The sequence below is a fragment of the Argopecten irradians genome, chromosome 2, assembly GCF_041381155.1.
Source record: "Argopecten irradians isolate NY chromosome 2, Ai_NY, whole genome shotgun sequence".
In the NCBI taxonomy this organism is placed as follows: Eukaryota; Metazoa; Mollusca; class Bivalvia; order Pectinida; family Pectinidae; genus Argopecten; species Argopecten irradians.
Genome location: NC_091135.1, coordinates 24,496,879 through 24,520,995, shown reverse-complemented (window position 1 = coordinate 24,520,995; position 24,117 = coordinate 24,496,879). Strand labels below are relative to the sequence as shown.

Below are 24,117 nucleotides of genomic sequence, written 5' to 3'. Positions count from 1 at the left end.
TTCATTTGTTTACTTTACATCAGTAAGGAATAATATGAGGTTGCAACATTTTTACTTCTTCACTAAAGGTTTCATCAGATTACAGATAAAGGCTGCAACAACTACCATAGGATTTACAACTGATTTCATATTCCAAGGGATAATCTGAGAAATTAATTTGAAAGTTTTTAGTCGCTGTATGGCTCTTTCGACATGAATTCGAAGGTTTGCAATGAGTCTCGTTTTTCGGATTTCCGATGCATTTAGTCTCTTTCCTTTTCCCCAGTTGCATTTTCTTGTAAATGGGGGTATGTTCAGCAGGACATGTCTTTCTGTCAGAAGATCCCTGATAGTGAACCCACGGTCAGCCATAACCTCATCTCCAGGTGCAAGTAGATCCAAAAAGCCACTGTTCATAGTAATATACCTGTCTGACGTGTTCCCTCCCCATATTTGTGAAACAAAGTTTATCATACCTGTTGGAGTGATAGAAATCAGAAACTTGTAAGTATTGTGAGCTTTGTAAGTACTGTAAGTTTTAGCCTGTACAGAAGGATCACGTGGTCGTTGTATGAAAATCTCAGAACAGTCGATAATACAAGTTGTGTTGGGAAACGATTTCCTAAAGGAATTTGGCATGTGTTTTCTTATTAGGTTTCTAGAGGGCCAAATGATCATGTCTTTGAAGATGTGATATAAGTAGAAGATCCATGTTGTAAATATGGATGATACTCTGGAGTTAGAAACACCAAATATAGCTGCCAATAGAAAGGTGGGAAGTGCGAGTCTCAACCGCATCATGGTCATCAAGAATTCGTGGTGTCTTGTAAGCTTTCTTTTTGGACCTGGTTTATCACCTGTTCTTTGATACTTTTTATCCTCGTGACTGCTATTGTCTCTCCAGTATTTCAAATTTGGTTCATACTCCTCACATATGTTGTTTAATTCATTGAAAATTTCAAGATTTGGTATACCTGTATACTTTCTGATGCTCTCATCACTTTCAGTTATTTTCTCTGTAAAACAGTCTCTGAGAAGTGTATCTTTGTCTTCAAGCTTCTTTGAAATCTTCTCTAGATTAGCTATATCATTTAATGTTAGATCAGTTTGTGTAGAAAACTCTGTATAAGACACTGTTGATGGACTGCCCGTGCATATGTAATCATGGTCATCCATTCTTGTGCTGCTACTTTGTTGACTTTCTACAAAATAAATAAAGAATAACATATAAAGGTCCAAATATCAATGTATATGTGTGTTGTACACATAATACTTTTCACATATGGATTATCAAATTATTCAGACTTTACTGATGAAAAGATATTAATTTTACAATTTAGTATTATTCATTTGAATTATGAAATTTATGAATATAATTAAGCTAATCCAAATTTCCTCTGACCTTGACATCAGGTTTTGACATTAGAAAACAGATACTTACATGTATATCTACCTGTTAAAATAGTTTAGTCAGAGTATGTTGTTATCCCATAACTAAATATGTTCAGAAAAAGAAAATGAACCTACATGTACATTAAACATGGACAGCCATGCACATGTTTTGTTACTGTATTTGGCATTATCATACTCAGGATCCTTACCTAGACTGGTTGTTACATCCATTTCACACACAACACATGGCAGCTGGTTGTCCTGGAATATCTCAACGTTTTCATCCACTGGTCTAGGCTCAGGATCAAAGTCCACATCAGTCTGTTGTCCATCTGATTCATCTTCTGGAAAAATGTTCATTGTACAAAATATAAAATTACATACCTTTTTATGTTGTATTGATATTTTATATAAAATTTCCTCCAACAAAAGGAAATAATAACATTGATTTTATTCATGATTACTAGTTTCGAAAGAAAAAAATCTATATAGCTGTGTAGTCTATAAAAATACAATGAAAAAAGGACAACAATCTACCATGGGGTAAGCTTTACAAGACCCCTCCAAACTTTATCCAGACTACCTGTACCAACTAATTAAAAATCAGTAATGGTAAACTTAATTCAGCCTCCATACAAAGTATGAAATGGCTATTAAACTGACAGGATATGTTTACTTAAAAGTACAGCATACAGGGATTGATTCCACAAAACCAACACTTTACCTTGAGTAACTGTCTTTACTGATTTCCATGTCTCTCGCTTTTGAATTGCAGCCATTGAACGCATATTGTTGGATTCCTAATGAAATGAAAATTATTTTTCCTATTACAAGTGTATTTAGATTGAAACATTTTTTTTTTCAATTCAAGACTTTCATTGTATAAGGTCTGTTCAGTATGATATGTATTGTACAGGTTTTATTATAAAAAAAAATCTACTTTAAAATAAATACATATTGCATAAGATACTGTTTCCGTGTTTACATTATACGTACAAGATCAACAATGTAAAGTATTGTCAGTTTTCATTCGCCTATAATAATGCCGTTTACGTGTTTACTTACTTTATAGTTGTTCCACGGAAAGAGTTCCGGGATGTCCGATTCCTCATTAAAGTGTCTGCTGCAAACCCTGTGCCATGGTTTAGGATTGTAATCTAACCGCCGTATCATAGATAACCATCGTGATCTTAACCGGGGTTGTCTCTTCACCGTAGGGAATGATCTGAATGTTACATTTCGCATCCATGGGTATTTATCTAAATTCAAAGATTTGCGGCTGTCGGAAATACATCCTGGAACAGCACACCAGTATTTTGTCTTAGAGTTCTCACCTTTGGCTCTGCCCATTTCACTGCATTAATGTGCATATACAGCGATTGCGTGAAGCTGGGCTGGTCGCTAATGACGCCATCAAAAAAGTGCCCTAAATTCTTGGCGGTCACATGATCAGATCACCTATTTCTATCTCCGCATCAGAAGAGTTCTTTTATCTCGGAAACGGCGTATTGATAGTCATGACTTCAATGAACGTAAACTTATATTTGATATCCGATTTACATATAAGCTTACACTAAATTACAGCAAGAATTTGGTGAGTATGAAGGTCGCATGTATCTAATCACTTAAAAATATTAACCTTAATTATAGATCGATCGGTTCAAGGTTTGAAATAATTTTATTTCCGACAAAATTTCAGTATGAGTCAAAGCGGAGAAATTTCTCCCTAATTAAAACAAACAGCTTTCACTGTTTACACGAGAGTTTTAATAAATCCACTACGGCGACATTAAGCGCATGCAAACACCTAAACTAAATAACTAATAATAATAATTACTGTTATGACCACACCTACCTGCGTCATCTCAAGTGTCTGCACGAACTGCCTAATGTTGATGAAAGGCAATCACATGTTTCGCACTAGAAGAAAAATTGTCGGTGATTCGCATTGTTGGATTCTGTGTGAATTACCTAAAAACGTGGACTGTTCATTCAATTGATCTCGTACATTTTCCGGATATCCTCGAGCATAAAGAACAGCCAATGGAGCGTACACCTTGTCCAAATATTGTGCACTTGTAATAAGACTCTTTTGTGTTGATATGTCACCGTGATTCCACCTAAGAGATTTTGGACGTATTGGACAGTTAACCATATATGTCATTAGTTTGTTTGATTAATTAACGTCCTATTAACAGGCAGGGTCATGTGTACAATTTGTTCCAAGAATATTTCAGATGTATGTCAGCCCAATACGACGCATTTTGATATTTCGCCATGCACAAAAAATGCCATGGTCAACGTTAAATCAATCGATATGGCGATGTTAAGGTCAAATTAATTTCCATACCATCACGATTTTACATCCGAGTACAATGACTTCCAGCCTTAATAATAAATGTTATATTTGGGTAATTTTGGTGTTTCCTTATTAATTTTAATAGTTATGAACTGTATTGTTGTATTTCGTCAAGTATAATGTGACCGGATGGGTGTGTTGATTGGTGTCTTCGGCGGCATGCTTCAGTGATATAGCACTTTAAACTATAAAAATGGCAAAAGTTCCAATATACAAGAAATACAAGAAGACACAACATGAATATACCACAGTCTCCCAAAACATGTAATCGCACACATATACGCAACACATTGCATACACGGGGGCCGTCCTGACATGACCCTGGCTGTTAAATTATCAAACAAACAAACCATTATTTTAGTTTTAGATTATTAAAACAATTTATGTTGTGCAACGGTACAGTGGCCCTGCAGGTAGGGCGTTAGAATTGTGCCTGCTGCCCCTATTGCATGATCGTAAAAGGCGACTAAATTTAGGATCTTATCTTTTCTCTTCTTTCTAATTGACTTTATCTTTCCTAATGCCTACCTTGGCACCGCCTCACTTTTGGCCTTGAGTTGAGCGTTCGCCCATGTGAGGAAGGCTCTGGGTTCTGTCCCCTGGCCGAGACACACCAAAGTCTATAAAAGTGGTAGTTTCTGCTCCTGCTTAGCGTTCAGCACACAGGGAGTGGGACGACTGGTTCGTCCGTTGTCATTATAATGTGACCGGGTGGGGTGTGTTGCTTGGTGTCTTCGGCGGCATGCTTCAGTGATATAGCACTATAAAAAGGGCAACAGTTCCACTATACAAGAAGACACAACACGAACATACCGCAGTCTCCCAGTACACTCACCTCGCACAACATACACGCAACACACTGCATACACGGGAGGCCGCCCTTACATGACCATAGCTGTTAATAGGACGTTAATAAATCAAACAAACAAGCAACGGTACAGAATGTCCCTCTAAATCATTTAGTTAATCTATCAACGTCTACATTTCATGAAATTAATGCCATGGGTGGTTTTTTTTCTCTCTCTCTCTCTCTCTTCTTTAACTAAACAACATATTTAAAAGCCTTCCTACTAGGTATTTTTGTATCTGAAAATCCTTACATGACCCTGGCTGTTACAAGGACGTTGAAATAATCAAACAAACAAAACAAAGTATCTGAAAATGCGTGTTAAAATATGCAATTTAAACCCATATATGTTTTGTGACGGTGAGGGCACAGTTGTTACGGTATGGAAGGCATGTGATAGTACTGAAATGTGTGGTTATTGGAGTCATTCATAACAATGTCTGATCTATTTACATATAAAACTGCACATAATATTTCGTGAAAACCTCGTTACTCTGTGAGGAGACAGGAGCATATCGCATAGAAGCAAGGATAGGTTTTAGATGACACAACCATGCAACTTACGTGAACCGTTGAATCTATTAATAATTAAACAAATTGGAATGCCAAATGCAAATTACTTCAACCATTAAATTTACAAGATTTCATCTATCATCGGCCAGAAAAAAAGTAGTCTTTCCTATGCAATGCATTGTTTTCACTTCAAAAGAATCATTGTCGTTGTCCTGGATGAAACCAGGAAATACGGCCTCCCATCACATTGAACAACATTTAACTTTTTTTTTTCAAATTACCATTATTGGAAAGCTATATGCCCATAAAGTCTTATTCTTAAGTGAGAGTTGGCTCGCTGCATGCGTTGGTCTGGTACTGCAAGTTGTGTACTTAAAGATGTGGAAGAAGTATTATGAGAATTTAAACAATTTTGAAATGAAAAATATTTAAATATAAAACTTTAACCTAGACTTTTGACTTTTATTTATAAATATAGCATAGGTAATGTACTACAGGGAAATGTTAACAACTGAAATAAACTTGAAGATCAGGAGGACATAACTCATATTCTTTACCCCACCCCCCATTTTTGGAATTTCTAGCAAAAATATTCAGAACTGGGAATTTAAGGAAAGCAAAGTTCCATAACTGGCTCAATACTAAAGAAGTATAACTAAGTAAACAAAATAATGTCATAAAGAAATGTAATGGTGCAGCAAATAAAATATGGCAACAGAACAGCATCAAAAATCTCAAATTTGCCCTAAATGAGCTGTTTCAAAATTATTTATGTATACCAATTGAAGTAAAGAAGGAATTATTAACCTCTAAAGGTTTCCAAGGAATGATAAGATCAAATCTTAATCAAAATTTGAACCCGAAAAGCTGGTCAGAGCTTTAAAAGTGCCTATTTTAAAGAAAATGATTTTGAAAATAGAATAAAACTTATCTTACACTAACATATTGATGTAAACTAGTCAATTACATGATCTGGAAGTGAGAGCATTACACAATTCACCTCAAATGACCTCGTTTACCACACTACTACAGACAATGGAAGGGAGCTCGAATTTTCACTCGACTATTCACTTCGAAGAAATTGATACCTCTCATTATTGAACCAAAGGAGTATAGAAGAGAAATATATAGATAAAAAGACAAATTATACTCACAAATAAATACCCAGGTAATCTATGGAAAAGCAACTATGTCTAGCATTTTCATAAAATGAGTTAAATCCCCTTGTCGGTGACTCCATTTTAGGAATAAGTTGTTTAACTTGTCGGCCCAAAAGGTACAATGTTCAAAGCACGGCTGAAACAGAAATGAATAAATGAATAATTAAAATGATTTAATGACTAAAATGAATGAGTGAAAGTAGCTGATAAATGAACACAAAAACATGGAATTGGTGGCGAACTGATCGTTTGGTTAAAGGACTACTTAAATCAAAGGCAGCAAATGGTTTGTATAAATGAAGTCATCTCAAAATTGAGCTCTACTGATGCCAGAGTTCCGAAAGGTTCTATTGTAGGACCTTTTTTATTTTTGATATACATAAATGATATAGCCGATATTTTTTATTCTTCATCTCGTCTGTTCCCTGATGATACCTCTCTCCAATGTTCCTCTTCTTCCTGTTTTGAAATTCAAACTATCCTAAATAGAGATCTTGAAGCTCTTAATACGTGGGCCAAAACCTGGTTGGTCTTTTTAATCCTGATAAAAGCTATATACTCTTCAGTTATGAAGAAAACAAATGCTAAGAGTAAATTGAAATTTATATTAAGAAGAGATGCTCTCTTGAGAATTTACTTAATTTTTATTTCACCAATCTTAGAGTATGCTTGTGAATTGTTGGATGGCTGTACTATTTTAGAAGCTGAAAAGTTAGAAAAAGCTCAACGCGAAGCTGCAAGAATTGTCACGGGTCTTCCATCATATGCAAGTGTTCATGCCTTACATTTTGAAACTAGTTTAAAAACATAATCGGATAGAAGAAAGAGAAGAACATTTCAACTTTTGTATACGATGCATAACGATCAAACTCCAGAATATCTGTCTTCCATACTTTCTTCTACTGTTCAATGTAATGTTAGATATTCATCGAGAAATGTAAATAACTATAGAATTCCATATCATAGATTATCGTCAACTTCATCTTCATTTTTACCGTCAACACTTTGTTGTTGGAACTCCCTAGACAATAATATTTGATCGTCAGCTTCAATTACAATTTTCAAAAATTCTCTAAAACCTATTAACCATATCTCACCTCCTCCTTTATTTGGCATCGGCGACCGCAAAATTGATATTATTCATACTAAGCTCAGGCACCAGTGTAGTTCCTTAAATTATGATTTATTTCGAGTGAACCTTGCAGAAACTCCGAGCTGTTTGTGTGGACATTTATGTGAGAATGCTTATCGTTTTTTTCTTTCAGTGTGTTCTTTTTGATATAAAAAGAAACATTTTAGTTCAGAAATTAAATAATTTGAATTTGAATATTCCCTTAGATCTTGAATTACTATTTGGTAGTCAAGAACTATCTTCAAATATCAATTCGGAACTACATTTGTATTCATATGTGTTCAACATATTATAAAGGGCAGCAAAATGTTTTGAGAAATCAATATTGTAACCATGCATTGTGACTGGCCAAATACATTATTTACCCTTGTTTGTTACACAGTGTATGCTTTATTCAATATATACTATTGTTGCGTGTATTATTTAACACATCATATATATTCATTTTTTGCCCATCCAAAATAAAAATGTAATGCTCTCTCTCTCTCACTCAGTCTCTCTCTCTCTAAAAATATTTATTTATTTATTCATTATCTATATGAATTTAAAACAATTGTCATTATGTATATGTCATTATTGTTGGGAGAGGGCTTTAATAAGTTGTAATAATTTGTGCCCGATCCTTTTCTAAATTTGTTTGCAATAAAATACGTTGAAACTAAACACAAAAACATAGTTTTTTTTAAATAGATTGATTAGGTTTCGTAGTCATTTAAGGATGTGTCAATTACTTGTGGGAACCCAGAGTACCCCATTGAAAACCACCGATCTAAAGCCTGAACTTATTAACTATTTTTAACCAGTCATAAACATTTAATATTGAAAGAGGATATTATACGGTATAACTTACAGTTTGTTTGTTTGATTAATTAACGTCCTATTAACAGCTATGGTCATGCAAGGACGGCCTCCCATGTATGCGGTGTGTTGCGTGTATGTTGTGCGAGGTGCGTGTTTTGGGACTGCGGTATATTCGTGTTGTGTCTTCTTGTATAGTGGAACTGTTGCCCTTTTTATAGTGCTATATCACTGAAGCAGGCCGCCGAAGACACCAGGCACCCCACCCCACCCGGTCACATTATACTGACAACGGGCAAACCAGTCGTCCCACTCCCTTTTTGCTGAGCGCTAAGCAGGAGCAGAAACTACCACTTTTACAGACTTTGGTGTGTCTCGGCCAGGGGACAGAACCCAGAGCCTTCCTCACAGGGGCGAACGCTCAACTCAAGGCCAAAAGTGAGGCGGTGCCAAGGGAGGCATTAGGAAGGATAAAGTCAGGTAGGAAGAATAGAAAAGATAAGATCCTAAATTTAGTCGCCTTTTACGATCATGCAATAGGGGCAGCAGGTACAATTCTAACGCCCTACCTGCAGGGCCGATATAACTTACAGTACCAAACAATACTATATCTTTTAGATGAATAAATACATGAAATATGTGAGTTACAGATAAATAGAATAGTGATTATGAGAAATAGATAAATACAGATTAGACATTGACTGCACTTCTAGTAGCGCAACAGTTTTTGTTTTTGAAGAACTAACTGGCGAATGTTCCGTAGCTTGAAATGCATAACTAGTACAATGTTGCAAAGTATAATACTCTTATACCAAATTCATATAGTTTGACTTTTTTCAACAGCGGGATTTTTAAACTGGTAAACGTAAATATAAGGATTGATTATTGATTTTGTTTGCATGCAAGCAACAAAATTAACACTTCATTTGTACGAGATTTACTTTCTTCATCAGCCAATGCAAGCAACAAATTTTAGAAGAGAAAAGATACGATCTTAAATTTAGTCGCCTTTTACGATCATGCAATAGACCTCTTCACTAATTTATGCAGACATGCGCAGAAATGGCATTGAGTGGGTATCCGACTTTCCGCTTCCGCATTCCATCGTAACTAGCGTAAACAATATGGCTACCCGCGAAAGTTTAAACCGCGTACCATTTTCTCATCTTAAAAGCATCGCGGTGGAGAAAAATATAGATGTGAAGAAAAAGAAGAAAGAAGACATTATCAACTCTATTCTGGAAACACAAGCTCCAGAAGAAGCTTTAACGCCGACATGTTCTACATCCAGCAATCAACTCAAGGAAAACCTTCCTCCTTTCAATGCCCCATGCTACGTCAAGACGCAACCTAGACAAATAACGTTTGCGTCAATATACAGTTTTATGATCGTTAGAAAGTGTTGTGACAAGGACACTTCGGTCAATAACTACAAGGGATTGGATCGTGCCATGCAGCATTACGATGCTAACGACCTCAAAGATATTTGCTTTTCTGAGGTGAGTTAACTTAATGTTTTGTCGGTGTTATTGTTTTCTTTTCAGATTTCTTCTCAAATTTAGCGTGAATACCTAGGTTATTGGCAATGAACTAGGCCTATGGCATATCTGTAATTTATTCTTTTACAGATTAATGCAGACATAATTTATGTGAAAGCAAGCTGTCTCTCCAGCATGAAAGACATACACTAAAGGGTGTATGCCTGTATACAGACTACAAATGGCAAATACACAGTGACACATGCATACTGTCAGTGCACTGTGGGGTAATTATATATATATATTTTGACGAAGAATTGTAATAATAAATGTTGATTAACAACTGGTGTATAATTTCAGAAATAAGAAATTAAATGAAAAAAACTATTAAAAAATCAGTTAATAATTCTAAAACATTTTTTTCATCTTTAATTCTTTGTTATCTGTGAAGATTTCAAGAATACATGGTCAGTAGTAAACCCCATATACAAATTTAAACTGTTATATACATATTATAGGATCTGATCATTCAACATTTAAATTGTGCTATATGTTAAGTTTGTTTATATATTTTCACATAGTTTTTAATTTTGATAACAAATTAAAACATCCTGATATTCTTTGTATTTTTCAGTCTCTCTCAGTCTTGCAGCCATGTTGGTTGCTTGCTGTTTTATTTAGCAAACCATAAGACTGATACTGCATGCCAGGATAATTCATGCACATCAACATTGTGCTCTTGGAATGTACCAAGGGCCAGTGTAAAACCCCAACCTTTGAGTACCTTTCATCTGTCTAAAGAAGACCACACACCACCTGCCATGACCTTTGACCCTCGGCACTCTGAGGACAGGTGTCTAGACAATGGCAGAATACTTCATGAACTACAGAAACTGAAGGAGATATTTCCTGGAACAGGTAATAGTGCACTGATCCAATAACAAATCATGTCTAACAAAAAAAAACATTTCTAATACATTAGTACTTTTCGGCATATGGTTAATCCTTCATTTTTACAAAAGAAATGAACAAGCAATCCTTTACAAATAGACACATCAGAGGTAACTCAATCACAGAACTTTCTTTACAGAACTATAAAACAACATTGTTACATATGCTGGTATTTATGACTTGTTATGCTGTAACGCGGTGAATGAGTGGTTAAGATGTCTCGACATATAACCACAAGCCCTCCACCTCTGGGATGCGGGTTTGAATCCCATGTGGGCCAGTTGCCAGGTACTGACCATTGGCCGGTGTTTTTTCTCCGGGGACTCCGGCTTTCCTCCACCAACAAACCTGGCACGTCCTTACATAACCCTGGCTGTTAATAGGACGTTAAACTAATAAAACCAAAAATAAGTGTTTATAAAGTCATATATACTGAAACACAGTAATTGTTTCTTAGGTATGACTCATTTATGGAATATACCTGACCGTGCACCAGATTTCCTGTATGAAGAGGATGTGTCTACATATATCGACCCACTCCAAAGACAAATGGAGCAGATGGTGTTTTCTAGTGACAACTGTAAGTAAAATTTGTTGTTTTAGTGTATTTCTACATATATATATATATATAATCATGGTAGGTGCATACCAAATTCATATCACTATAAGTATAAAATTTAATTATAATGTCTCAATTTCATCGATTTTCAACTAACATGATATTGTAATTTGTGACCATATTTATTGATGAATTTTACCCATAAATGCTTATAGAAGAGGATAAATTATTTTCTAGCAGCATTAACAGAACAGAATTAAATTGGTAAACATCTATTTAATTTTTTTTATAGCGATAACAATGATTTTGCTAAAAAATGTGAAATTGATTTGCTGTAGTGGCCAAGTGGTGGAGATGTCCCGACATATTACCAAAATCTTTGTACCTCGCGGATTGCTGAATTTGAATCCTATGTGGGGCAGTATCATGTAATGATGACTGGTTGGTGGTTTTTCTCTGGATACTCCCCATTTTCCTCCTCCAACAAACTGCTGCATCCTTAAATCACCTTTGCTGATTATAGGACATTTAAGCTCATAAAACTCAAATTAAAAGATGATTATGTTCAAGATTTATCAATGTGAATCAGAATGGATTTTTTTACATTTAGTACCACCTCCTGTGATTGATATCAAGCTATCCACTTACATAGAGGAGCACACTAGAGACCAGAGAAATTGCCTTCTGTGGAGAGAGCTTCACAAGGGGAGGATCACCAGTTCAATTTTTGGAGATGTGTTATCTGCTGGTCCACAGCCTAATTCTCTGGTCAAACGTATTGTGGAAGGATCCAAACTTGACAAGTATGTACAACAGCCAAACCTGTCTATAAAGACCACTAACAATTTTTTAATGGTTTATAGACAGATGGTCTTTGTATTTTGATAATGAAAACTTGTTTTTTGCTTTTGTTAAAATCATGCAGTATGATTAAAATCATTTCTGATTTTACATGTTTTTCAGCATACTGTTTTGCAGGTCTTGTATATTAATTTAAATAAAACTTAGTTATGTAAGAAAAAAGAAAAGTTGGTATCTTTCCAAAACCTTTAATAAAGTGAATGATAAAATCATATTTCACCAAATAATCTTTTCAAATCATCACAATTCAAGTTAATACTGTACCTCTCTCACACAATATTTATAAAAAGTTTCATGTATCTCTCTCACACAATATTTAAAAACGGTTTCATGCATCTCTCACACATAATATTTATAAAACAATTTCAAATCTCATTGAAACAAACACTATATGTAACAACACAATAGAATGAACCAAAAATATACTTTGATACTACAGATATCATTCTACCTTTTCACCATACAAAATTTAGTCAGCCAGTATTATAAGTTGTAACAATATAAGGAATTTATAGAGGAAAAATTGCATCAAAAAATGTGATATTTCAAAAAGCAGAAAGTGACAATTATATAAAATATTTTGTTTTGTAGATACGATCGGTTACCCGACGCCATACAGTGGGGAATGGATCATGAGAACCCTGCCAGAGTCCAGTATGGTCAGCTGAAGAGGGCAGTAACAAATCTTTGTATATTTCCTACGGGCCTTACACTGCTGCCCACCCATACATTTCTGGGAGCATCTAGTGATGGGCGTGTGTTTGATTGCGACAGGGAAGGTTTGCTTGAAATCAAATGCCCCTTTTCTATTGGAGGGATAGCAGTCAATGAAATGGAAATCAACAAAATTGCAGACATGAACAATAACTCTTTCTGTTTAGAGATGACCAACGCAGGGTTAAAATTGAAAAAAAAAACCACACAAATACTATGCACAGGTTCAAGGAGAGATGGCCATTATGGGTTTACCTTGGTGTGACTTTGTAGTGTGGACTGCAGCCAAGTCCAATAACATCTTTATTGAAAGAGTTATGTTTGATAATGAGCATGTTAGTTTTATGATGCCAAAATTAGTTCAATTTTACATGGACCATGTTTACAGTAAATTCTATATATAAATCATAAATTACACAGTGTTCATATCAAGACATTACATCAAGACATTACTGCGCCTCAGTAAACATAACACAGTGTTAAGGCAAACTGAAACCTTGATGTTAAAATCAGTATTGACTGGAAGGCACTAAGTGAGATAGTGATATCTTTTTTAATCTATCTCTTTTCTTTTATATTATGTTGAAAAAGCATATTAATATCAAATGAAAAAAAATCATACAGTGTTGGCAAGAATATATTACTGCATGAGTACATCTTGTTTATGGCAAATCATAAATATAACTTGTAGTCAAACAACAATTCTTTGACCATGTAATCAAAGGTCTAAAGTAATTTCTTATCATCAACTAGATAAAGATTGATACACAAAATTGAAATATTCCATGAAATTATCATGCATGAAGTTAAATACAAGTACAGTGTGTGATTATTTCACAATAACAATACAAATCCTATTTAAATGTTCAACACTTGCAATTCTCAAAATCCAACATTTGTTTCCCTTGAAATGACCATTCATACCCTTTTCAGTAATTCTATATAAATGTTCAATACTTGCATCAAAACCTTAACCTGGCCTCTTGAAATTCTCAAAATCCACCACTTTTTTCCCTTAAAATGACCTTTCATACCCTTTTCAGTAATTCTATATAAATGTTCAACACTTGCATCAAAACTTAACCTGGCCTCTTGAAAGTCTCAAAATCCAACATTTTTTCCTTGAAATGACCATTCAGTAAATTGAATTGTACATTACTGTATGTATAATTTCATGCACCAGTGTGTGATTATTTCACAATAACAATATACACTTTAACTCTTGTTGTCTACTAGAGGCAAATCTAGGTTTGTCAACCAACAACATATCTGAAACATTTTTGAGGCCAATGGTGCTAAAGTTATTGGTATAACTCCATTTAGGATATGATAATTTTTAACTCGTCCAATACTTCTCTCTACATGTATTCGGAGTTGGGCGATTTCCTGTGTTTTAAAAACATTTTCAGTTGAAAACTGATCAGTGCTACCCTTAAATGGTGGAATATTCAAATGGCAATTGTATTTTTCTAACAAATCGGCAATTGTGAAACCTTTATCTGCCATAACACTATCATGTTTATCTAAAAGATCTAAGAGGCCAGATGATTCAGTAATTTTCCTGTCTGATGCCTTACCACCCCAGGCTTCAGAAACATATGTTATGACACCAGATGGACTTATCCCTACTAAAAACTTTATTGTATTATGGTGCTTATAATTAGAAAAAGACATACTTTGATTTGATAAACTGGAAAATCTTTGAATATATAGCTCTGTACAGTCTAGTATAATACGGGTATTTGAATATTTCGACTTGAAACAAGATGGCATATTTCTATCAATGATTTCTCTAGACGGAAACGGGTTAATTTGTTTAAGCTCAAAATGTAATAAACTTATCCATGTAGTAAAATAGGAAGAAAATGTTGACGAAGAAATGCAGAATCTCTGCGCCACATCTTGTACAAATAGTCCAAGTCGGAGTCTCATCAAAACTGCAAATAGCTGATCGATAGGCTGCAGCATGGGGGTCGAAATCCTGGTACGATCAGTGTTTGAGGTAGTTGAATCGCCCCTCCAGTATGTCATGCGAGATGCTTTACTCCACAAGAAACTTAAAAAACAAATATAATCAGAGGTTCGTATTTTTGGGAAAGATCTATTTAAGGATTGAATAATGGTATAAAACTCAAAGGGTTTGAGACCAATTTTATGAATGGTAAAGTCACGGCTATCCCAAACTGTAACTAATACTAATAACTAATACTTAATAATTCTTTTCAACATGAATTTCAAAATTTGTCTTAAGATGTACTTTTACTTTTCTATGGTGAAGTATAGAACAAAGAACACATTAAATGTAGTTTAAAGTTTCAGCAATAAGTACATTGTATATGAAATAACTTTACAGAGAACACTAAATTGATCAACATTGAAAATACAAAAATAATCAATATTAAAGTTTCTTAATTTGACTATATTTGATTTTGAGTTTTCTGTCTTATTATTGTAAATACCACAGGACCTGGCACAAATTTCTAACCAACAGTATATACATATGTATATATATCAAGGGTGTGAACTCTACGGTAGTGAAAAATGTACGTACTTTTGAACAAATAAATATATCAAAACTGGTTTAGGTAAAGACATTTCCTTGTCTGCTCTAAATGGTGTCTTGCCTCTAATGCCCTATATGGGTACCTCAATAACCTAGTAAAAAATAACAGAATCTACGCTTGTGGTGGTACACAGTACCAATAATTGTGTTTAACCATGATCTCCTTTGGAGGTGTTATGTCACTTACTTTAACCGCTACAGATCATGAATGTACCGTGTAAGCATTTAATGTTGTGCTTGATGGGAAAAAAATTACAAAAAAAAAAAACCCGAAGAAAAACTAGATATGGATTGGCTGTGATGGTAAAGTAAGTTAGTTACATGATGTTTATATACTGGTACTGTTGGTTAGAAATTTGCTAGGTCCCTATGGTAAATACGACTGATTAAAATGAAAACAAATGATATTATATCCTTACTTATAAAGCCAGAAAAACACTGCAAAAGTTGGGAGACCAGTGTAAAATCGTGTCAACCCATCATTCCCTTGAATTAAATTGACACTGCATCTGGCTTTGGCGACATCTTGTAAGGCACGGAGCTGTTCCTTTAATTGTCGGTTTTCTTCAAGCAGGGGGTCAGGATTACATTGACTGCCTAATCAAATACAAAGTAATTAGCATTTTAGGGATTTAGTGTTTTCTGCAATTATATGTAATGTGCATATCTAGACTATCACAGAGAGATTGAACAGTGTTTTGATTGCGTTAAAGGTGGTATGAACGCAATGGGATACAGACATATTCAATGTAGCGCGTTATTCAGATAATACATGTACAAAAATGTGTATATATTATTCAGATAATACATGTACAAAAATGTGTATATATGCAGAACTTCATCTACACTTTTCAGCAAATATGCATCTATGTTCTTTATAAACAAAACATCTATAAAGTTTATATTTTATAAATGTTTTATTTGTCTATTTAAATGTGGGTGTGTTTTGTGGGGCCAACTGTACCACTACATCTCCACCTCCAGATCTGTTTTATTCAGGAACTTTGCTTCTGTAAAGTCCTTAAATGATTCTAACAGTTTCTTGAAGTAAAGTGAAGTATACAAACAAACAAATGTCAATTTAACAAAATCTATCCTTATTTTAAGAGCATATCATTACATACCAGTGTTTGTGAAAGAAGTGATGTTGACATCATGAAGCGGCTTTGTTGGCTCAGTGTCTACATCCTCGGGAATATTTGGGACCTCTTGGTCACAATAGGCATCATGCATTGCCAGTGATGACGCATATCTCGCCTCCTGGACTGTCTTCTCCCATACTGCTTTCTCTAAAGTGTCCTAAAAATTATTCAAGCATTTTTTCATGAATATACTATAATTGAATTTAGTCTAGATCTAAACAACACTATTACTCTCAGATTTACATATCTAATCTTGATATGAGCTGCTTGAATTCTATACATTCTTAGTAATTTAAAACATTATTGTCTGCATAGCTCTATATCTATTTATACCTACCGGTAATACCTCTTATTTTTCTTATTTGACATCAATTGTAAGGTAATGTCAGCTAATTCTGGCACTTTTTGTATTGATTAATTTGCTGGGGCCCTCATTGTCTTTCTTAAGGGAGACCGGTGGTCTCCATTTCCAATAAAATTAGTATCTAAGCCTGGTACAGAAACAATCTATTCACTGCTGGGTCATCTGTGTTAAGGGATAATCTGTTACACATATAATTTGTACCTGGTGTATATTACAGTATAGCTGGTATAGAAACATTCACGTACCTCTTAAAAAAGTAACATTACTCATTGTCAGTGCTAAACTAATTTGACCTTTTCACTTTTCATATTAGTTGTTTACAGTTAATACCTTTGACTGCTGTCTAGCATTGAATCTCTCTTGTCTTGACAGATCGGTTTGGCTCGGAACAGTCTCCTTGTAGGAAAATATTGTTGGGGCATAATTGTCATCATCCGGGTCGTACCCATGCCAAGCCGTCAATAAATTGATCAGAGCATATCCAGCTATGTTCACCAGGCACCCAACCTTCCCTATTCACCGCCTTTACCCAGGCCCTGTGCAGTATAAAGACAACTTAATTTAGAGTAAGCGATCACTATTGCATATTTGATTACAAATATGTAATTCCATGTCTTCAGGTATTTATTCACCAACATATATATATCACCAGTCAAGTATCAACAGTAAGACTACCAGCTTGTTTAGAGGAAAATGTATAGGGTTTGAGTTTTACATGTAGTTTTTAATATTATTATTATAATATGGTCATGTAATGACATGCCAGATTTGTTGGTGGCGGAAAGCCAAAGCACCCGGAGAAAAACCACCAACCAGCGGTTAGTACTTGACAACTACCTCACATGGGATTTGAACTCACGACCCAGAGGTGTAGGGCCTGTGGTAATATGTCAAGACATCTTAACCACTCTGCCACAGTAGCACCATAATGTACAGTTATATTTACAATTTTACATAAGGGGCTTGTAACAAGAGTTGTGAGATTTTGTCTGTTATAGGTACATATTACATTAATATGTAGGCTAAATGATAAAGTTCTACAGCAGATACATATGCAGACACACATCCCAAACTCTCTTTACAAGCACCTGTGAGTGGTAATTTAGCAGCAAGTCTCCTGACCTAATACAACTCACCAGGAAATATGTGCAGACAGCTTACAATATATAAACTTACTGTAGAAAGTTCAGAAAAACTTTTTTTGCATGGTATTTTTTTTTTATTTTGAAGACTGTGATATCAATTTTACATCAACCAACAAGTGTCAATGACATGTCACTAATCTCCATCTGCCCAGTCGAGCAAGTCGCAGAAATATGATACGCAGGTCTGACCTGCCCTAGGCAGTCGGATAACGTTTGAGTCATAATGATTCAATGAACCCTGTATTTTTATCAGTAACAGAGAGTTTAATTCACGTAAATATGTTTACATAGACCTAGGACTAAACCGTCCTTGATCCAATGCATGAAACTTTAAAAAAAAACCCAAAAAAACATGGATTTGACCAACGAACAACACCACTGTATCATGGTACAGTGGTATGCACAGTTACAGTACAGTACAGGCTTCACAGAACTTGAGCAGACGACAGCACAAAATAAAAGGAAAAACATATAGATATCATACCTGCGCTGTCTTTTATCCCTTGGAAACCGAAAAAAACTCACACTGCCGCCTTTCTTGAACGCGTTTGAGCACTTGAACACGCAACAAGTCTTTACCATGTTGACTGATCAGCTGTCAAAGTTCTCGAAGCGGATGTTTACGTTACCCACTCAATGGTATTTATGCGCATGCGCGAGGTTCAGGTATGAAATTAACAATTGACCTTAACAATCCACTTGTGCGCGTAATTGACGAATGATTACGTCTTGTACTGTTATTTATAATCAACAAGTAATACTGATTCAAACTAGTTTCAATTTCAGTAGTTGTCACGTCGGCATTATTATGTGTGCGATAGCTTTAAATTTCATTCTGAACGACAACAAAATCTACCTTGCTTCGAAAAAACGATGAAATTTCCTTTTTTCCAGCGGCGACACCTTTATTCTTGTCTTTCATTTGATTCTTCGGAAATTATATTAAAAACGATACCTGTCATTGAGATGTCGTAATAATTTTTTTTTTTTAACTCAGAATTGGCTCGTCATGTATTGAAATACAATTTATACATATCATAGTCATATCATTTATTAATACTAACGTTTTTGAATATATATATATATAAAAATTACTAAAATTAAGTAAATGAAATAAAACAAAGAGTTGTTTAATGTTAAATGTAGTGAAATTAGTATTTATTAAATTTTGCTGTTAATGTGTTGTCTAATATTTATCTATTTATGTTATATTCCGTGCCTCTGGCACGGAGCCATTTCATCATCGTACTTTTTTTCTGTCGTATTATTTTTTCATACTTTCATTTTCATTTTGGCATTAGATTGTATTCTCCTCATTTATACTCTTTCATTCTCTTTCTCACTTTACTGCATCTAATAAAGAAGTTTTGTTATAATATTATATCTTCTCTCACTCTCACTCTCAGAACATATTCATTTATTCCCATTCACTCTCCCTCTGTTAGTCTTTCTGTGGGGTGCCAAGTTAATATTGTAACAGTGTTAGTTGGTGAATTTTGAATATTTACCAAATACATGTATACTGTATATTTATATTTAAAAAAAAAAAGGGAACTTTAAGGTTGAAAACATATTTCCAGTATGAAAAAAAGATTGTTTCCAGCGGTTGGGAGTCCCCTACCTGCATGGATAATCTAGTCTTCACACAAAAAAAACAAAAAGAAAAAAAACCACACAAAAAATCCTTTTTTGTAGTTTTTGTCATTAGTAATGTTTTTAATTCAATTTTTAGTGAAGCATTGCTTCGTGCGACTTCTAAAGAAAAACATACAGTTTTTTTCATTTTTGTATAATACTAAAACAAAATTTCCGTTTCAGCTCATGTTTGAAAAGTTGAACAATATCTACATATTTTGTTCTTAATTCACTTAGATGATACCATTTGTATATCACAAAACCAATCAATGATAGAACACAGTTAATGTCATTATAGGCATTATATACAATTTTGTATCCTATTACTATAAACTTTAAGTGTCTTGATACAATAGTATAGACAAGTTTATACAATGATTGTCTAACATGATTCCAAAGTGGATCGACACATTGACATTCAATAAAATAATGATGGTAGTCATCCTTGACGTTACATATTTTACAATTTTCATTTTCAACAATACGCCACCTTTTTTAATAAAGGACCATTTGGAATGATACAATGAAACAATTTCCATCGAAACATTTTTTCATCATTTTCTATTAAAACACTAAAAATAAATTTGAACAAGTTTGTGAAGCTTTCTTTTTCTACGTCAAATTTTTCTTTCCAATGATCAAAGTTATAAGTAATACAAGATTTTTTTTCCGTCTCAATATATTATATATGTCTTTATATCTTAACGTCTTCAGCTGAACAATGTCGCCTTTTACCGTGTTATACAGACAAATGTCTTTCTTTATAATGTGTACTTTTGCCATCGATTTTTCTGTAATTAAGATATCTAACCAATTTCTTGGTATAGCTTGTTTAATGGACACTAACTCGGCTATCCAATTTCTTTTACATATTAATTTTTGATGTATGATGTCCTCATCGATCTTTCCATCATTTCCAATTAGATCATTTATGTAAATTAAACCAGAATCGCTCCAGTTTATGTAGAACAATGATTTACCATGAATTTTATATGTTTATTACCCCCAAATTACCTGTTGTTTTATCTCTCTGAAATTGTTCTTTATGTTTTTATCAGCTTGAATTTTAAAGCCATGCCACCAGAAGATCCAAATAGAAGTCTGTTATGCCATGATTTTTTGGTAAACTTTTTGTTGATGCCATATTCATTTTAAATAATAAATCATCTTTACCAAACTGCTCAAAATACTATGTTGGCACCAATTTCCAGTTTGCATGACTGGAGTCTAACAGCCTTTTGATCCATGCAATGCGTAAGACATCAATATGACATTCTATGTTTCTTACATTTAATTCTCCCTGTTCAAGAGTCACAATCATTACATTCTCCATGTGATGTTCTTAATACGCGAAGAATTGCAGTAATTTATATGCTTATGTGTTACATGAAAATATGTCGTCAAAAGATAAATATATAGATCTACACGACGTATGGATGTTCTCGGTAGTCGAAACATCTTCATAAGTCCAATCACCTATGAAGAGGGTATTTTAGAGAGTAATAAATTCTGCTCATGGGAACCTTTCTGCGCGTGTCTTATATACACCTATATACACAGAACCCTGAAGTAGACTCTACTACAACTATGTGTACATGAAACAGTCGACCGGATCCGTAAAGTGTCGTAGATAAATTTAATGTATATACATGTTGAGATAATAATATAATATATTATAATATATATGATTCTGATTACCACAAACTCTTAATTCAAATACCTTTTCCAAAAGTCATATTTCTGGAAAACGATATGCGATGAATGTATCGTAAAATGAAACAAAATCCCATAAAAGTAAACGAACATCAAATCCAAAATAATTCGTGACAAATAAATTTTGTTATGTATTTTGTATTACTTCAACATTTGTTTATGGACTTTGTTTGTATTTAAAATGAAAGGTCTGATAACGTAGTGATTGTTTGCATTAGCTGTAATATAAAACAGTAAATTTAAATCATTATTGTCATGTTAAAAAACGCCGAATTTCCCGAAATCAGCGTGCGATGAAAATGTTTATATTTTATTAATACACACGATGGAAAATTGTAGTTCGCAGTGGAAATTAAAGACAATGCCCCCTGAAAATACTACGCGTTGCTATGCGTAGTAAACGAATCCTATTCATAAACCACACTTTCCATTGATCAATATTCGTACAAATCATGTGCTTGACTACAAGGGTAATAACTCTCACAGGGATTTTGTCTCTTCCATATATGGTAATTCAGTTTACATATTTACAAATCGAAATATTCTTAATATAATATATATCCATCCCCTCTCATAGAAATCCCACTTTCCTCTAACTATAAACATAGGCGGCATTTTTGCTCCAGCCACATTTACACAAGCCATTACCGTAATGTTTTGTTCGATTTGCTGTTGTTCTTCCTACAACATTTTTGCGCCTTTCTTTGCAATTACCCTGACCGGTTAGTGCTCAAACGGGTCTCGTTTCTCGTCCCTCCCACAAATCTCTCACAGTATTTACATTCTTGAAGGGTGCAATGTTCATTTTTTATATTGCGCTCCTGTTCGTGTTAGGAGTTGGATCTGCGATATCCTTATACCTTGTTTCGAAGCGTCTGTTACTGCCCGAATTACTGTGTCCACGTCGTCGGATGGCAATGCTGTTTTTCTCCCTGGTTTCCCTGGTTCTTTATACTTTTTGGTAACCAAATCACAGATTGAAGACTCCATAAGAGGCTGCTGCTTTTCGAATCGATGGGGTAAATATCAAAATTTATAGTAATTATGTCTGTCATAACTAATTTTCTGTTGAATGTTCACCATGGTCAACACAAGCATTTTATAACAACAAGCTTAATGTTGTTTTAATAAAAACACAAGCTATTATCAGTGTAATACAAGTGACAATTGTTCCACATGTATCACACTGATGTTTTAATTGATGCTGAAATCCATTTTTGATGTTTTTATAAAGGTAAGTTTCGCCCAACCAAACAAACATTTTTTTGTAAAATCCGATAAACGGAAGGAAAGATGAAAAAAACATATTAAAAATACCTCAATTTAATTTCTTTATGCGATAGAGTTGAACAAATGTGTCTTGAATACAAAATTGAAGGAAATCCTTGAGTATGCAAATGAAGCTGATATGGATTGTGTTGTCGAAGTTTCGCGCATTCGCATTGTTACGCACTAAAAAGTAAACAAAATGGCTGAACGAAAGTGTGAGATAAAAAAAATCTGAATCGGCAACAAAGTGGAGGAAATTATAATGGAATCGGTAGCACCCTAGGATATCTATATGGAATTAAATTCAGAGATGGCATGAAGCAATAGAAGAAACAGAAACATCTTGTTGTGCTATCCATGCCAATATTATTTGCTAAAAACGTATTGTATCACCAAACTTTGAATAATTACAGACTTACCAAGCAATGTTAGTTTTTTTTCTTCCATTTATTCGTTATTTTCTGTATGAAAAATTATCCCCAATTTCAAACTCCATGTATTTACATGTCTTTCCTTTTTCATTGCTGATTACAATTAGATAAGACATCATCAGAATCGAAGACGCATTGCTGGACATGGCCAGCGTACGTTGTGTATGTGATTTAAAGACAGCCGTATACAAATATAATAATTCACATGTTCAATCACCAACAATTACGTCACTGAAACCAAGGCAAATTGATGCATTATATAGAGTTAAGGATAAAAAAAGACACATTTATTGTTCTTCCAACAGGCTACAGAAAGGGTTTGATCTTTGAGTTGATCCTATTCTACATCAATTGTAAAGTGAAAATGTTGGAACCACTGAACTCAATTATTACTCACCTTTGTGAAAAACATGCGGAAAGAACATACACGTACCGAAAACGATGTCAATGTTGATTATTTGTATGGTGACATCACTGGCCACCCCGAGAACATCCTCAGTAGCGATTTTCTTGAATAACTTGTAGATTAATCATGGAAAAAGGAAAATATTGTAATCTTTGTCGATGAAGCTTATTGTATTTTACAATGGCAGGATGACTTTAGGCCAGCATACAAAAATCTAAAGAATCAAAAAGCTATATTTCCAAAGTTCACAATGGTTGCTATGACTGCTTCTGTAAATTCCAAATCTGTGAAACAAATCCGCAAAGGCTTGTAAATGAAATGAGTACTGATAAATTACACGCCTCTTTTGCGTAAAAATATTTCACTTCCTGTAAAACCCATGCCATGTTATAAGAAAGACGAAACTCAATCTGCACCTTACGACAATATTTTCAAACAGTCCTTGGAAGAATATTAACTGTGTTGAAAATAAACATGATTACCCTGTCACTATTGTCAGGTCGACTGAATTATCATATATGGAAGAGACAAAATTCCTGTGAGAGTTATTCCCCTTGTAGTCATGCACGTGATTTGTACGCAAATTTGTCATAGTATTTTCAGGGGGCACTGTCTTTAATTTTCCACAATTTTGATGATATAATTTGTAAATGAAATCCATCTTGTGTATTAATAAATTATAATCATTTTCACCGCACGCCGATTT

At 34.2% G+C, this 24,117-nt stretch overlaps 1 protein-coding gene and 2 pseudogenes across 1 annotated transcript; 1 reads left to right on the top strand and 2 right to left on the bottom strand.

The window, feature by feature from the left end:
* Window positions 1–51: 51 nt before the first annotated feature.
* LOC138314893 (uncharacterized) lies at window positions 52–2,877 on the bottom strand. The gene is made up of 4 exons (XM_069255506.1): window positions 2,437–2,877; window positions 2,096–2,171; window positions 1,581–1,715; window positions 52–1,181 (listed from the first exon to the last, which is right to left on the bottom strand). Exons 1-4 carry the CDS (start codon window positions 2,719–2,721, stop codon window positions 52–54), a joined length of 1,626 nt encoding a protein of 541 aa, XP_069111607.1. The 5' UTR covers window positions 2,722–2,877.
* Window positions 2,878–9,216: 6,339 nt separating this feature from the next.
* On the top strand, window positions 9,217–13,615 carry LOC138316524 (uncharacterized; annotated as a pseudogene).
* Window positions 13,616–14,596: 981 nt separating this feature from the next.
* Window positions 14,597–18,618, bottom strand: LOC138314892 (uncharacterized; annotated as a pseudogene).
* Between the last annotated feature and the right edge of the window lie 5,499 nt (window positions 18,619–24,117).